Raw genomic sequence first — 18,731 nt, 5'->3', positions numbered from 1 at the left:
AACAAAAAACCGACATATTGAGATGCTTTTGAAGCGGAGCATTTTTAATTTTCGGAGCAATCGTCGGCGGAGCATTTAGTAGGAACTGTCCGATGCGACGAAGAACCACACTGCGCTGCGCGCGCTGCGCTCTATCATCTTTGCTAGTCCAGAGCAGCAGAGGAAGATTTTGAGACCGGTGCAAAAAAACTTGTCAATCACATGATGGGCAAACTGTCACATGACTACCTGTAGCATCATGTGATTGCGATAAAGCACGCTGCCGCTATTCCCACACACACACACACGGTCTTACGGGCGCGGGCGCGGGGTACTGAAGCTGGTAGTTTTGCGGTGTTGATCAGAACGCTAGTATACAAACAACCCTCACAGTCGAGTCACAGACACTGTACAGTCACACAGTCACTAGGGAATGTTGTACTCACAAACCAACTGATCATGAAAGGAGCATTCGTTATTTTTATGGTGGCTGTTGTGTTACCATTTGTGTTGGGTCTACCTCGGTTTCTGAATGGGAGGGCCACAAACCGAAACGGCATGCTTTTATCTCCAGCAAACATCGAAAATCACAAACTACCTCCTGACCAATGGTTCACTCAACAGTTGGATCACTTCAATGACGCAAATGTTCGAACATGGAAACAGGTAGGTAGCTAGACAGAAAGATCCGTCTGTCCGGAGGACTCTTTTATATTTTGCCATTAACGCTGTCCTAGGGGATCCGTGAAGCCAGACGCAGTCTCCGCGGAACATTCCCCGACGGACAGATACAGACCGATCTTTCGGTCAAGTAGGTAGCTTGACCGAAGCGAAAGATCAATCTATGTTGGACAAATAAATTTTCAATCGACAGGGATGTGTTCCGTGAAAGCTACTAGAAAGTCCTCGGCTAGTCCTCTACGTCTATCTTCACGGAATCCGTCTTTGATAATAATAGTCTATAAAGGAGAAAAACCGTCAAAAAATGTTATAAAGCTCCTCCAATCAGACAGATTTTTCTGTAACTGTGATCTGTTATGACATTTTGTACTGTAAATTCAATATCTATGTTGGTGCAAACGTATACCATGCATGTACCAGTGCCAGTGGTAATATAAAAAAAAGAAAAGAAAAGAAATCGAAATAAGTTTAAATACTTTGGCAGTGATATTCCTGCATTGGTGAGTATGAAAATTAATAGAAGATTTGCTGAATCAATTATGACTGAGCACACTCATCGAGTCATGGCAATGCTGGAGTCACTTTTCAAAATGCACAACTACAAGACTCACAAAAGTAATTTAAGTAAAAATTAATAAAATGTTTTTACAATGTAAATGTATGTGTATGATTAAGTCAGCGCTGTTTTTGTTTCACCACTCATATCATTTGACCTCACACCTATCCTGACACTTTTTTTTTTTTTTTTTTAAAGTCAGGTGAACTTTAGAGGAAAATGGCTATGGTCAACCGTTACAAAAACTGCAAAATTCTTTTAGTTTATGGAAAGAATTTAGATCAGATACTACCAACAGAATTGACAGTTGATATTACTAACATGCTACCAACATGTAAAGTTTAACAGCACTTTTTGAGTGAACATAAGAGGGAGGTGTTGTGTCTTTGTTGAGTGAGGACACTGTGAAGATGGAGCAAGAAAAGCAAAAATATTCTGTTCATATTGCATGAATGTTGATGCAATGGATGACAAATAACAGCACCACTAAAACATTCACCAGAAGCAGAATGCTTCACTGACCCCACAAAAATAACTTTTGTAACTTTTGAAAAGTTACCATTGTTGTTAATGTGTGCTCAATCATACATGACTGAAATGATCACTCTCATTTTCACACAGAAGTTAGTCAATGACTGTGTATGCCAATACAATATTGTACCCCGCAAAATAATTTTGCTTACGCAGCATTTTCATAATTACAAAGTTGCATCATTTTGACTATGGGGAGTAATATCTGGTGCGTATACAAGTATGTATCATATGTATGCACTGTTTTTCAAATACCATGCTAGGTACACTATAATCATGCGTGTGTTAAAATGCTGAAGTAAAGCATTAATAAATCAAGACGGATGAAACTTTACTTAAAAGGACAAGTCCACCTTCATATACATAAGGATTGAGAGAATGCAGCAATATTAGTAAAACACATCAGTGAAAGTTTGAGGAAAATCGGACAATCCCTTCAAAAGTTATGAATTTTTAAAGTATCTGCGCAGTCACTGCTGGATGAGAAGACTACTACAATGTATGATGTCACATGCGTACAACAATATTAGGAAAATAAAAAGAGAATTTCAAAAAACTTTACTTTGTGAATAAAGTGCACATTTCTTCGACTTGTTACTGACATATTATAACCTGGATGATATTATTCCCCCTGCCTTCTGAAAGAGAGAAGTCGAGTGTTCTTTTGTTATGGGAGAAAAATGGAAATATGTTGAATTTTCTTTATTCTTTCTTTATATTGTTGTACACATGTGACATCACAAGCTGTAGTAGTCTTCTCATCCAGTCGTGACTGAGCACAAACTTTAAAAATTCATAACTTTTGAACGGATTGTCCGATTTTCCTCAAGCTTTCACTGATAATGTGTTCTACTAATATAGCTGCATTCACTCAACCCACATGTCTATGAAGGTGAACTTGTCCTTTAAATACCCCCATGAGATAGAAATTTTGCAATAAGAAGACATATGACACACTACAGCTGTACTGTACGTGAATATGAAACTAATAACAGAAGTGATTCTATCAATTCTCGCTATCGCCAATGACGTAAAAAGTACCCGGATGTTGATTTAAGCGTCATTTACGGTGCATTATGGGATAGTCCGGTAGCAAAGTCACTTCCGTTCGTACGCGCGTGATACGTGACTAATGCTATTTACACACACAACCGACTGTATTCTACGTGTACTTCCGGTTTTCTCGACTTGAATTACAGCTTTAATATGATTTGAAATTTCTCCATTCTTAAGAAATTGCTGTTAATACGCCTATTGGTTGTTGCTGCGAAGCTGCCATGTGTTGTTCGCACGACAATAAATGAAAAAAAATCTGCAGAAATAGGACCCTTACTGGTATGCGAGACGTGACGTGGCCGCGTGGGTGAAGTTTGCGGGTGACTCCACAGCGCAGTACGTGCACGCGCGACTTACTAGTAGTGGTAGTATTATAGTAGCACTAGGTAGTAGGCCTTGTGCCTACGTACATTGTACGTACTTACTTGGAAGAAATTGCTTCGGAGACAGGATAAGTTCGAGATCACTGTTCGTTCCCGATTGTGTTCGCGACATTTCGACAGAGAACAAATGAAAAAAAAAAGATGGGCATTCCATGACGATATACTGCATATCCAGGTGGGTGAATATTTTCCAGCATATTACCAGCGTATGCAGAGATGACTGATCTGTGATGTGCACATCGATCGCATGATCAAGCAGTACGCCGTACCGGTATGTGTTATGTAATTAGCTTATGCGCTGCGTGCAGTGGTGCATGTTGACCGAAATATCGGTCTGTATCTGTCCGTCGGGGAATGTTCCGCGGAGACTGCGTCTGGCTTCACCGATCCCCTCCGTCTACGGAGGACAGCGTTAATGGCAAAATATAAAAGAGTCCTCCGGACAGACGGATCTTTCTGTCTATGGTGCATGCTAATGCAAGGCCGGCCGCCGGCGGGGACTACAGTGTACGAGTATGACAGGCCTGGCCACTCGCTGGCTCGGGCGGTACACAGCGGCCTACATACTGTAGGTACCGTGGTCGGCGCTGCGCTATAAGTAAGGTACACGTACGCGCACGCTAGCGTTGTGCAAATTATGCCCCGCGCCGGAAGTGCCCTTGCTACCAAGTGCACTAAATCTTGACGAAAAAGCCACATCCGGGTACTTTTTACGTCATTGGCGATAGCGAGAATTCGGCCAACTTCCTTATATTGAAGTCATTAACCATATGTTGTTAGCATACAAAAAGAAATACAGTATCGTTCTCATTTACGATTTTATTGCATTATATTTTGTACACATAATATCAAATTTTTAGAGGAAGACACAGGCATTTGATTTTTTTTTTTTTGGGGGGGGGGAGGGGAAGGGAGAGGGGCAATAATCTAAATTGAATTAGTAAATGCATTTGGTGTTTGTTTTTGGAGGAGAGTGAGCATGTCAAGGGTTATTCTGTAGGTTGATTTGTATTAGGGAATATCAGAGGTTCTTGCTGGTCTGGCTGTTGCTTGCCTTCTTCCTCTCTGGTGATAATGTAATAGGGTAATTCCATGGGGTTGGGACTGACATTGTGACATACAAGTTGAAAATTCAAGTTGGGTAAATTGAAGGGCGACTAAAATGATTCCGGGGATTAGGCATTTGTCCTACTCTGAACGTCTACGCCACCTTTCACTGCCATCTCTCAGTTACAGGCGAAAAAGAGGGGACATGATTGATGTGTACAAGTATCTACATGGACACTATCACACAAAGTTTGACATGTTCTGTCATAATAGTAATGGACGAACACGTGGTCATTCCATGAAACTGGGAAAACGGTTTGCAAGGTTAGATGTCAGAAAGTATTTCTTTGCTAACAGAGTTGTTGATATGTGGAACTCTCTCCCAGAAGAAGTGGTCTCTGCTTGTTCCATAAATGCCTTTAAGAATAGGCTAGACAAGCACTGGAAAGGTGTTGTGTTTGATTATGACTGATTATAGTCATTACATGTATGTGTATTGGTACATAATACATGCTCTTGGTCTCCAGTAGCTGTCAACTCCTGCCATAGGCCATTTTTGGTAATAACACAAATACGCAATAGAAGTTGAGCTGTTAATTGTATTAGAAGGGTAACAGCGCTGGACAATTGCTTGATTGGAAGGAGAGCATCAAGAGATAACTCTACCTGATCGATGAACAGGCTCTGTCCTACAACATCGTTCCGGAAAAGTAAAAGTAAAAGTAAGTAAATTGAAATTTCCTTTTTCCCCCTGATTTGTTACTCCCATTCTTCAACTTATTCTACTAGAAATCAGTTTAATACTTCGCACACTTTCAGTCAGCATGGGTAAACAGGTATGGCAAAATACCTACGTTGGTATGTTACACGGACTTCATTTTTTGACATCCTTAATAATTTTGTGTTCTGAAATGATAACAATGAACACATCCACATTTTTTTTCCACCATAGCACATCAACATGTTATCTAACAGGCGCATGAGATCATTATTAGTGAAAGACTGTATGTTCTGATATCAACTGCAAGCCACTTTTATTAACATGTTTTTTCTACAAACCATTTACAATTTCAATCAAAGATTTAACTTTTTCATCAAGAGTGACACAATAACAATATTCTTAAAAATACTACAATTGAAGCAAGTGATTTGTACGGGTATTCAAGTGAAAACATGATTTTATTGTTATAATCAGGGGTTTTCATGTGTGTACAACAACCTCGCCCACAGTGTACTACCGGTACCTATGTTACATGGTCAGTATGTCTTTGTAACATAGGTACACTACGACATATCAACTGATTTCCTTTATTGTGGTGTGAGATGTTAAAACCTACACATATGGACTTTATGTATGTTCCCACAAATAATACTATTGTAACAGTTCTTTGGAATTATACCTACTGCACACCTGTGGAACAATACCTATGTTACACAGACTTCAATTCTTTGTAACTCTGGTATGAAAGAAGGCAGACTTAATCAGAAGAAGAAGAAGAAGAAGAAAGTGAAGCTTTACACAATTTAACCTTATATACACTAACAGCATCATCAACTAGTTGTCAACTAACTAAGAAAACTAATAAAGAGAAATCATACAAGTTTTCTTGTCTTCTCCATGTTCTCCATGTATTTTGTTGTTTGAAGTTAATTTGTGCTCTTTTGTCCAATGTCCATTTAGCCCTCGGTTTTTGTTTTTCTTCTGTCCATTTTCCCTCTGTGCAGTTTTCTTCTTGTCTAGTCTTATGTTCACTCTTCTCGGATGTTGCTTTGTCAGCTTCCTCTCTGTTTGTGGAGTGCTGTGGATGTGTCCTTTTCACTCTTTCATGTAGTTTAAGACGTAGCGGTGGCAGAGGAGGAGTAATGGCAGATTCATCAACAAACTGAACAGAAGGTGTAAAGAGAAATAAAATAAAAAAAATTAAAAGAAAATTTTTGTTGGGGTTGACTTTATATTCCTGTTGATGTATCTGTGTGTTTATCGATGGAATTAAATAATTTTAACAATTTTGTTACATTTCTCCCTCTTGGCATACCCATTAGCTAGAGTTCCATGTATACCCCCTACCAAAATTGAAAAAAAAATGGGTTATGCTTAAAATGATGTAAACATGAAAATAATGATACGTGTATAGCATTTAAAGCATGGGAAAATATCATTTTCATACTCTACCCTAAAAACTTGTTTTCAGATGTAAGCTAGCAAGGGCAGGTCGCTGCCCCCGGTGTCTTACACGTAGCTAGGGTTAGGGCTAGGGTCAGGGTTACGGTTACGGGTATGGTCCTTAATAGACTCCAAATAAAATACATTACTAGGCCCCATTTTTTATTCAACCCCCATCAACATTATCGCCCTCTTTTTGAATGATAGTATAGAGCAATAATAGTCCAATTTTGATTGGGGTTCATAATTTTATTGAAGTCTTTCCTACCCACTACCCACCCAAACTGAATAGGAAACTGGCATTTTAGCTTTGAGACTTCACAGTGGGTGAACATGGAATGGAAATGGTGAATCCTTGTGAAATGTTGACAACTTCGTCAGAGCATCTAACAGGTCAGTGAAATCTTTGAAGGAAAACATTGACATTTTTTAAGTAAATCTGTTAAAGAGAAAGAATTTCACAGCTCCTAGTTCCCTCAATATCACCAGCAAAATAAGGCAAACTCTATTTCTCTGGCTCAGATGCAGTCTGGACGTCTACGTTTTCAAACTAGTATCAAATAATAGTGATTAATACTAACTCTAGCACGTCTACCTTGGTAGATACCTAATGATAAAAGAAAGGTCCAAAAATTCACAATAATCGGGAGGAAAAATAATTTTATACTGCAGTGAAGATACACTGATATACTTTTGTATGGTTTTCTAAGAGAGGAATATATGCTCCTTTTGCAGAGACCGGCATGGAAGGAAAATTTGGCGATCAAAATTTCGAACATGAACCTGTAACAAATATCTCAGTATGTGGGACTACAGTATCATTGTCCACAGTATTTTTGGCCAGTTCAGAGGTTTAGATGTCGTTTTTTTTCCTCCAATACAGTTACAGAATATGACGAATGTTATTTATTTCGTAAAATAGCGTAAAAGCTTACCAATTGACATCAGAAACATCAAAACTCCTTTACCTACATTACATGGACATCAGCAGAAAAACAGATCTTGTGCTGTCCAGGTAGGTGTATACTGGCTGTGAGTAGTTTTCCTGCCATTGGGGGAGGACTGCCAGTGACATGAATACGATTGCTGAAGTTAGTAGCTCTTCTTTATGTCGCGAGACGCGACTTTCTTTACCTACGTTACATGAAGAGGCCGGACATCGCACAGAAGTACAGTGATATGTTCCGTATTTTCTTGTTTATTTGGAGGATTTTGATGCTAATTTTTGGATAAGAATACTCCTGAAATATAACTCTCATTATAGAAATAAAGTTTCTGATCATATTATGATTGGAAGTGTACATGTAAAACCATGCTATACCTATGTTACAACAAAAATCGCCGCGGACTTCGTTGTAACATAGGTATGAGGTGGCTTTCAAGATGCTCTGGTGTTCTTATTTTGTTACAAATGTTTATGTGCCTTATAGTCTTTGTAGAAGTCACCTGGCCTCTCTTTATTATGATAGGCATAATGCTGAAAGGTTGTATATTCCTGTTTTACATTGCCATGAAAATGGCATATATTTATGTCACAACATAAACCACAAAAAACCATGAGACATCAATAGTGAAACAGTCAGAGACAAAATACATTTGTACACAGGCTTGGTTATTTTTTTCATCAAATAATTCTTCACACATTTCTCTCCAAGAATAACCGCAAACCACAGTTATTTGATAAATTTTTCAGAATATGACTTTTATTCCCTACACAACATGAAAATCTAGAGAAGACCCAACCCCATGGAATGACCCAATAACATAGCAATACTGAAAAACAATTGTCACAATGTCATCCTCAACCTGTCAACCATTGCTTGCATTAATGATTGTAGGTTGCAATCACTCTACAGAAGTTAAGGAAACAGTGAATTTCACGATTAGGCTGTTTTCCCATCAGGGTCCAATCGGAGCTCAAATGGTGGTTGTTCTTGATCGCGATTGTGAAACATATCGTATCTTACTGTACCTCGGCAGAGTGCATCAGTTCGTGATGGTCGTATAGAAAGTTATTGGAATGAACTTGCACATACCAGATCGGGGATTGCTATAGTAATGACTTGTGTCAGATCAGTACCCAAGTGCCAATCTTGGACTCAATCGGGACAATAGGATAGTATCTGAACAGGAGACCAGGCTATGACAGATCATATCACTTAAAATCGATTTATCATGTATATATCGCACCTTTATAAATGCAACAAATCATAGCAGCACATATTGACTCACACCACCTCTTGACTCACACCACCTCATGTCCAAACATAAAATTACAGATTATGAGTTGAACAAAACTTTCATGATCAGTTACGAATGGTCAATTATGGTGTTACAAATTGTAGTAACAGATTGCACAATAGTGGGAATGCAGCATTAACAATACATGGATACTCTGCAATGAAAGTTAATGTTGAGGCTGGTATTGTATTGAATGTAAGCAAGCACACAGTGTTTGTTTGAACAGTGTATGACTTTTCAATGCGCACGTTGTAACAACTCAGACCATTAATACGAGTAGCCAGAACGCGAAGCGCTGGTTTATACAGGCCACTCCCATAGTACAACACTGTACAATCCAGAGGGACAACCAATACAACTCAGCCCGCCGTCAAAGCGAGGCCGAGTTATCCCCAGAGACTCCAACTCTCCCGTTTTTGATGGGAGATCTCCCGCCGAAAACCCATTTTTGCAAAATATCCCGTTCTCCCGCTGGAGATATGATTTCTCCCGCCCTGGCTCTGTGTCTCCCGGTGGAAAGGATTTCTTATTATTGCTATTGTATGTTGAAAAAATAAGCCTTAGATAGCACCAGAGAACATCTAGAACCCTAGGAACTTCGTGCTTCGCACACATCAACTTGGAGTCTCCCGTTTGCTAGGGGTTTCGGGCGGGAGAATCTCCAGATCAGAAGGTGCTTGGGGTTGGAGTCTCTGTATCCCTGAGTCCGAGTTTAGCCTGACTCCGTTCGGGTAAGTTCTTAGACTGAACCTTTTTGGTTAATATTTCGCATTTTCGTTGTTACCCATTGAATATCTTGTTATTACAGCGTTATTCCGCACATTTCCTAGGCATACGTTCACATTTGGGAGCGAAATTTGACAACTTTTGCAGGCGTACCAGAACTATGTTTTGGCTTTAATACTGTGTGTGTTTGCCAACTTGAGGTTGGAGGATTGGAGCTGTAATAGCAAATTCTGTCTATGATATAAAATGTATACTCTCTCTTTATGCATTATTTCACAGAGTTTGATTTGATTATCAGTATCACGAGTCATTGATTTTTTCAAAGGTTTTTGTGTTTATTTTAGCATTTAAAGGGGATGGCTAGTAACTGATCAGTGGAAATCAGTGGGAATGCTGGGGGATGATTATTCCAATCCTTGTGGGATTCATTTAAGAGTACATTATATATCAATTGTGTGAAAATTATTTGCTTCAGAATGGTCTCATATTCAAGTAATGTGCAGTTAAATGTACTGTCACTGTACAGGCATGCTAACCTGGAAACATTGAACTGCACATTACATGAATTTGAGACCATTCTGAAGCAAATGATTTTCACACAACAATAGATATCTAATGTACTCTTAACCCTAACTAGGCGGGGGGGGGGGGGCCTCCGAGGGCCCCCCCTCGACGTTCCGCGCGATGTATCGCTAACGCGAAAAGCTTTTGCCGCGATGTTTCATGACTTTTTTCTTTTGAGTCTTCCGCATCTTTTGACACCAAATTTGCGATGCCCGAGGCGCGCTGTTCCGAAGTTGCGCATAAATATGTACGTGCATGTCAAACCAAAAATTGCTCAAAAACGTGAATTTGTGTACAATTTCAATGCAAACTGTGCTTACAGGCAAATTTCATAAAAGCATGATTATTTGGGGGTTTTATTGATTAAAATCAATTAATAGCATATTTTCTTGTTTGGAACAATGTCGCGAACAAGTTTCATCGAAAAAACAATGAAAAACATAAAGTCGAAAAAACAAGGAAATACATAAGAAATTAAAAAAAACAAGAAAATTTTTTTTTCTGATGCCGCAATTTTTTAATCTTATATTTGCTCAGGACACTAAAAAGAATATTTACACAAAAAAATGTGCCCATTTTGAGCTTTATTTAGTGATTAATACCAAATTGTCTGATTTCATGCATCATTATGCATAAATTAGCATAATTTAGCATAAATGATGATTTCTTAAAAATTCAACTTCGTGGTACCGTAGATTACGTCATAGGCAATGTGTGTGCCAATTTTTGTCGCGATCGCGCAGTCGACGGCCGAGATCTGGAGGGGGGGCCTGGGAGGCCCCCCGGCTCTATGATCTACCTAAATAGCCCGGCCTAGTTAGGGTTAAAGGAGCATTCCGGACGATTTTCATAATTTCACATCATGTAGTACATAAATCGACAGCTCCATGTATAGATTTGTGGAATTTAGTGGTCCTTGAGCAGAGAAACCAATAAATTGAAAATCTTAAACAAATTACACTGAACAGTGTTGATGACATCAGAGCCTCATCTATTTCAGAAATGTAGCAGTGTAATTCCATTACAATACCGCTTGTTCAACAAGTTCACCCGCGAAAAATCTATGCATGCCTTCTTCTTTTGTTCTGCTTCCTTGAGCCCCAACTCATGCATTCTTATGGTGAGGCTGCTATGTCATCATCCTTGTTCATTGCAATTTGTCATAAATTTGAAAACATTCTCATTCCTCATCCCAATCACTAAATATTCTGAAACTCTGTACTCAGTTTAACTAATTTATAGTTGTTCAAATGTAAAAGTCTGAAAATCAGTCGGAGGTCCCCTTTAAATGAATCCATAAGGATTGGAACAATCATCCTCCACCATTCCCACTGATTTCCACTAATCAGTTACTAGCCACCCCCTTGAAGTTTCTGTGAAAGACATGATAAAAACAAACCATGCGAAGTGATAGAAAATGATTTGCATGTTGAGATTCCTTTGACACGAGAGGACTAAACTGTGACTTTGGAAAGAAGTAGTGTCTCACTACTCACAGAATGATTGCAGAAAATTGAATAAGGATTCATACACACTGATTTCTTGTTGATACCAGGTGCACCTTGCAAAGAGCTCCACAATATGAATTGAGCAAACAACCAAGAACAGAGAGCTTCATGAGATTACATCTGCTCCCGTACAATGCTGTTTTTCTAACAAAAATTGCTCGGTTCTTTTTCTTGATGTTGGGTAAGAATGAAGGAATGAATGCTGATGAAATTTGATGACTTACAGTAAAATCAAATACTTTGGTATATCATGAGGGAAAAAAATATTGTACAGTTGCAAAGCAGTTGACACCAACCGTGACTCATGTCTTAATGTCATTGTCCTGTAGCGCTTCTTCATCAATGACACATTCTACCAGCCTGGAGGACCAGTGTTTCTTATGATTGGAGGAGAGGGCACAGCTAACCCTATCTGGATGGTGGAAGGAGCTTGGATTGAGTATGCAAGGGAGATGAATGCATTCTGCCTCATGCTAGAGCATCGCTACTATGGCAAAAGTCATCCAACTGAGTAAGACACCACAGACAGTATGATAGAATAAAAATTTAATTGACGTAGGACAAGGAATATTCATATTTACCAACTCTACCACTTTTGGCAGTAGACTACTTCTTGTGAGAGATTTCGGTCGCCTACTGTTTTTTTTTACAGAAATACATGTATACCATTTTTTGGCTAATCTGTCACCCAACCAAATGATCGAGTAAACTGAAATGAAAGTACAAGTCAATACATCAGCCCCCCAAAGACTAACACTCTCATGAACAAAATTTTTAAATCTTTGTCAGAGATCTTCCAGATGTAGTTAAGTCAAATGTCATTGTGTTTGTTGATGACACAGCACAAAATATTGTATGTTTGCTCAGATACAGGACATATTGTAGAGCAGCTTCACAGCAATTTATTGAAACTAGAGGAATGGGCTGTAAAATTGCAGCTTCACTTTTATCCTGAGAAGTGTACTGTGTTAAAGATTGGGAAACAAAGCATGGGAATGCATACTGAATGTTATGTGAAGAGAGAACTATACTCAGTACGTAGCTCTCAAGGAGGTTTATGCTGAGAAAGACCTTGGAGTTTTAGTAGATTCAAAATTTGTGTTTTAAAGAGCAAGTTTCCCAAGCAACTGTGAAAGCTAGTAGAGTTCTAGGAATTGTTCGAAGAATTTTTGAGAATCTTGATGCAGTATACAATACAATGTAGACCTATTCTGAAATACGGTCAGGCAGTGTGGTCACTATAAGCTATAGGTGAGCAGAGGAAGTTGGAGAGTGTCCTGATCTATGAGACAGGTGACTAAAATGATTCCAGGATTTGAAATTTGTCATATTGCAAAAGTGTTGTACAACTCAAATTAGCAACTCTTGCTCACTGGCACAAGAGGGGTGATTATATGATTAAGGTTTTTAAATATTTGACTGTAATGTATGATACTCCATATGATCTTTTTCATTTAGCTCACAGGAAGTCCAGGAGGGCACAGTATGAAACTGGACAAACAGGATTCTCCACTTGACTTGAGGAAATACCTTTTCAGCAATAGAGTTGTCGATTTGTGGAATATTCTCCCTAATACATTGTCTCAACAACCTGTAAATAGTTTTAAGAATAGATTAGACAAATACTGGTCTAAAAACCACAATCTTGTTTATGAACCTGTGTAGACTATGATTTTCTCAGAAAAAAAAAGTTGGAAATTTTTAGAATGTGTCCCTTAACATTCCTGTTATTGTCAGTGCTAAGATTGTGTTGTAATCCTTACCACCAAAAAAAAAAAAAAAGAAGCTGAAAACACATTGTAGGTGGGGGAGCACATAAGCGTGATAAATCAGTACAAGGTCACATTTACCTCCTATCACAGACAAAAGACGAAACATTCCTATGTATTTCTAAGGGCTCTTAAAGAGGGCATGTTATCGGTTGTGGAAATATTTTGAGTTCAAACGTGTCCGCAAAATCCTTCAAATTCCAAGGAAAGGGTCAGCACCACACATGGCCACAGAAAGATGCCAATATCGAGGACAAATGATTATAGATGACCACCGACTCTCTCCTAACGTTCTGCTTTTGCTGATGACTCATTCTTTGTCGGCATGCAGTGGGCAAAAGTACTGTGGACTGCAGCCCACGCGATTGAAAGATCTAAGACATTGTGTTCATGATAACCATTTGAGAGTATTGCAATGAGAAGTGAGAATACCCGATGGCAGAAAGATATAAGCAACAGGTGTTTGGGTGTTGTCATAAAATTTATTCTTGGATATAAGTTATGTGTGTGTGTGTGTGTGTTTGTGTATGATATGGGTTGCAAAAATATATCCTGAGGTTGTGGAGTTGGATTTTGTTTTGTTCTGATAACACAAACACAGATATATACATATATGTTAAGAGAGAGATAGAGATAGAGGGAAATGAAGTGTGGCTTTCTCAGAGTTTTGTAAAATGATCTCTGCCATCTTCTAACTGAGCAAAGCCCAAATAGCATTATTATATTTTGATCGTGATGGTGGGCGGGTACATCCTACCCCTTTCATTGTTATGATATTCATATTGAACATCTTGGTTTTGGCAGTGTAGGTTGAATGAGGTACAGGGTACCAGTGAGACTGCCAAGTACTGACTGCACGGTTGACTGATGAAAATATGAGTCAAGTGTTTTTCAGATATCTTGATGGCATGAAGAAGACAATAGAGAGTATTATGTTTGTCTGGCCCGTGGAGTGCGAGTCTTTGTACCTTCCACCCAGTTCCACCTTAGACATCTATTGTGAGACAGAGCGGGATATTCCCTCCCCATTGTCACCCATAACATTTCCCATGAAGGGGGACTTCTATTTTCTTTTCTTCTTTTTTTTTTCTTCCCCACTGGATAATGGATAAGTTTAGCAGGAAACATTGAAACATTCGAACATACTGTTTACATTTTCTGTCATGATGCTTTTAACATTTGAATTTTATGTGTCCACCTTGCCTGTGCATGAATTACCAACAACTTTTTCAGCACATTGCGTGTTCAACGAATTATGTACTAACCTCACTTGGCAGAGTGATTATATCACCTTCCGTGCACTTAAAGGGATAGTACAGTATTGGTGGAGATGAGAATTGGGCTTTTAACTTTTTGCGAGATACCAAGAAAACATTTATAATATAGTACAGAGCATACCGTTTTAAGAGGAATTCAAAGTTTATTTGATGAAAATCGGGTTTGGAATGACTGAAACATCAAAAAACAAGGGCGATCGTAATAAAGTGTGGGTCCCACACTTCATTAGAATTGCTCTTTTTTGGATATCTCAGCCATTTCAAGACCAATTTTCGTCAAATAAATGTTGGATTCCTCATAGAATTACATGCTCTTTCATATTTAATAAGAAGTTTCTCATTATCTCACCAAAAAATGTGAGAAACCTGAAATTAGGTCTCAACCAAAACTATACAATCCCTTTAAACAGTTTTCGCTTAAAAAAGATATGTTTACAAGACTCAATGAAGCAACTCTGCAAATTGTAACACATGTTGTCCTTCATCCTGAATGAAGACATATTAATGTATTTCCGGTCTTACATGATTGTTACAATTAAGTAGAATTGACTGATGTCTAAATTCATCTTGCAGTCTCATTAATAATTATATTAATCGTTGAAATGGAACCTCTACATATAATAGCCTGAGCCATTTTACTTCTCAGATTTCATATTTTCCCTGCTCTGGGAGGTGGATAAGCCTCCCCCCATCCCCTCCCCACACCCTCTCCCTGCTTCGCTCCCTCGCCTGGATTCTACTGTTTTCTCAAATAAAATTTTTGGTATGTAAGAATATTTGACCATCTGCACCAAAAACCTGTATTTTTTTTTTTTTTTTCGCAGAATGCAGTTTGAGAAATGGGATCTTGAACAGAAATTAACTTGAAAGGAAGATATTATTCAGAGGGGTGAAGGTTCAGGTGCGAGTTTCTTCGCTTTGTCTCCCTCTACAAATCAAATTTGTTAAGATCACAACTGCTGAGCTGTAAATTAACAAACATGTCGGAAAAAAGGAACCTATGGGACTCGAACCTGTCTCCCTCTACAAATTAAATTTGTTAAGATCGCAACTGCTGATCCGCTGCCCGGAAAGTAGTAGATGACAGGTTCGAGTCCCACTGGTTCCTTTTTTCCGACATGTTTGTTAATTTACAGATCAGCAGTTGCGATCTCAACAAATTTAATTTGTAGAGGGAGACAAAGTGGAGAAACTCGCACCTGAACCTTCACCCCTCTGAATAATATCTTCCTTTCATTTAATATGCCTTGTCTGCCTTGGACTACTTAACATAACAATGTCGGAATTTCGGAGCTTAGGTATTTGTTCCATGTTCATCGTGTCACTGCCGGCAACCAGGGACAGCCTGGTGGTAGTGTCGCTGCCCGGAAAGCAGTAGATGACAGGTTCGAGTCCTACTGGTTCCTTTTTTCCGACATGTTTGTTAATTTACAGATCAGCAGTTGAAATCTTAACAAATTTAATTTGTAGAGGGAGACAAAGTGAAGAAACTTGCACCAGAAATTAACTTGTTTTACGTCATAATGTCATTTTTTGATAATCAACAGTTAGTTTCAACATGAGATTAGTAATGACAAATAAGATCAGTTCATCTCAATCATTCATGAACAAAATAAATTTGCTTTGCTAATAGAGAATCTTCATCATAGGTACAAAGGGGGGAGGGGGGAGGAAAAAAACATTTTGCCTCTTCCAAAAAAGCACCCCCAAAGTAGAATAAAAAGGAAAACAGAGAACAAGAGGAAAATTATATGTAAGCTATGACTGGTTATTTCTGAGCTAAGGCTTTAGTTCTTTTGAATGTTTAAAAACTAAGTACTGGTAATGCATCCCTTTTTATGCCTCCGCCATGAAGTGTTGCCAGAAACATTATGTTTTGGGGTTCTCCGTCAGTCCGTAATCAATTTTGTAGACAGCATTTTTTTTTGTTTGATAGATACTTTATTTTCTGCAAATCAATATACATTGTACATAAACTGAATAATCGTGAACATGGGAAATATACAAAGTATATTTGAAACAGAGTCGTTTGACTTGCATAAACAATGATATAAAAGGAAATTAATGATATTACAGTATGCATGTCTATGCAGCTGGGATTACAATAACAATATTATATTTAGGAAATGATAATGCAGAGGGCCGCCATTGTAAGCATTGCTTGAAAAGATGGCCGGCCCGAGGAAAAGGTAGGTAGGTAAATTGGTAAACAATACAAATTCTGCTGCGAGGATAGCAGGGGAAAATAAACTCTGACAGCATTAACTTAAAAACTGATTGAGGTGTCCTAATGAAACTTGGCATATGTGTATATCAATGAAAAAAGTAGTGCCTACCAACTTTTATTTGCACATGCTCAAGGTCAAAGGTAAAAAATGAAGGTCAAATTCTCTAAATTGTACTATTTCCCCCATATCTATGCAGTGCCTGAAGGTATTTTCTTGAAACTTAGTGGACACATGTATTACTCCATAGAAATTTTCTAGCTAGAGAGTTTTGGGCCATGAGGTCAAAGGTCAAGTGAAAATGCAAAAATTTAACTTTTTTCCCCCACATCTCAGAAATGGCTCAAGGAATCTTCATGAAACTTTGGACATATGCATGTGCAGTCAGTATTTCTCTTGGGACTTTTTGGGCCATGGGATCAAAGGTCAAGGTCAAATTGTCAAGATTTCACTATTTTATTTGTCATGCCGTATACCGGGGTATGGCATTGTGTAGCGCTATCTGAACAGAGCATGTAAATGAGAAAAAAGTTATTTTTTGCATGCATTAATTGTTGCATAATCACAAACAAGAAAGCATTTTTGTGCATAATAATACTAAGAATTAATTTTACACATTTTTGGTACTCCAGGGTACACAGCGCTGAAAAAAAAAAATTCAACAAAATGGCGAATTTTCATTTTGTACCCCAGGGTATCAAATATTGCATCATTTCCCCCATATCCATGCAATGCTTGAAGGTATTTCTTGAAACTTAGTGTATACATATACTACCAGATAGAGATTCTCTGGAAGAGGTTCGGGGCCTTGGGGTCAAAGGTCATGGGCCAAGTGAAATACAAATATTTTACTCTTTTCTCCATATCTCGGACATGGCTCCAGGTATTATGAAATTTAGTACATGTGCGTGCACTGCCTGACAATGCTTCTCTTTGGAATTTTCGGGTCATGTTGTCAAAGGTCAAGTGTCAAAGGTCAGATTAGAATGCTGAAATTCTATTTAATGTTGAAATTACACTATTCATACTATATACCTGGAGACTATTCTATGCATAAACTTAAAGGTCCAGTTTACCTTTGGGAGCAGTGATTTCAAAAGTGTTCATATCACATTTGATACATATGTGTAGGTCTATTGTATCACAAAACATCCTACCATATAAAATTTTCACAATAAAGCCTAAAATATAAGGAGATATCAGCATTTTTCTCAATAAACCATAACTGTAGACGGTTTAGTCTGGAAGCATTCTTATGATAACTAATGTTCACATTTTGTGTATTTAACAATACTTACCATCGATTATATGGAATCAGATTTTTACAGTGGTTAGTTCTATCCCTAACTCACATTTTAGAACTATTTTAAAACATGAATGCTGGGTTTTTGTTTCATCTGCACATAATGGTAAATTATGCCTTTAATCAAACAAGGTATAAACATGCATTATTGCACAATGATTCTGTATGACAAGATTTTGGTCATGGGTCAGAGGTCAAGGGAAAATGTTTAAATGTCAGAATTTTCTCCTATATTTTGAAGATAGCTCAAGGTATTGTCATGAAAAACTCAAACTTCAAACTCTTTGCTCCGTAAATTATGTCCTCCTTTCCATAAGTCTTCATCTTTCCATGTTACATTATTTTAAGACAAAATAGCAAAAAAGAAATATTTCGGTTTAACCATACATAATAGAATAATTTTGTTTTTAACATGCTGAGCGAAAAGATTTTGGTAAAAACTAACAGTACATAGGACAAACCAAAGAGACATCATGGATGATGTATTTTCATCATCCATATTGAAATCGATTCATCTTGTAAGTGGCTTTATCATTATGATAGTTTTGTCAATTTTTCATGTACAAATGCAATTAAAAAACATTCATAACTTTGAACAGGTATGTCTATAATTCAGATAAATGTTGAAGGATTTGTTTAGAAATGCTTGCAAAATATAGTAGGCCTACACCAGTTATTTTTCATGTATAATATGTGGTGCAAACCATTTTAGCATTTCTTT

General features: G+C 38.0%; 1 protein-coding gene across 1 annotated transcript in view; it reads left to right on the top strand.

Moving 5' to 3' along the window:
- The first annotated feature begins 384 nt into the window (after positions 1–384).
- LOC139708182 (putative serine protease K12H4.7) overlaps positions 385–18,731 on the top strand; it is a 34,855-nt gene continuing 16,508 nt past the window's right edge. Inside the window, exons 1-2 of the mRNA XM_071620157.1 lie at positions 385–645; positions 11,766–11,947. Of these exons, the coding sequence (XP_071476258.1) occupies positions 439–645; positions 11,766–11,947 (389 nt within the window). The 5' untranslated portion in view covers positions 385–438. The remainder of the gene's footprint in view (positions 646–11,765; positions 11,948–18,731) is intronic.

This window comes from Diadema antillarum, unplaced genomic scaffold (genome assembly GCF_040938485.1).
Source record: "Diadema antillarum isolate AM-2024a unplaced genomic scaffold, OU_Dant_1.0 seq00001317_RagTag, whole genome shotgun sequence".
NCBI classification, from domain to species: Eukaryota; Metazoa; Echinodermata; class Echinoidea; order Diadematoida; family Diadematidae; genus Diadema; species Diadema antillarum.
Note: the sequence above shows the minus strand (reverse complement) of the source record. Positions and strands in the feature narration are given on the sequence as shown.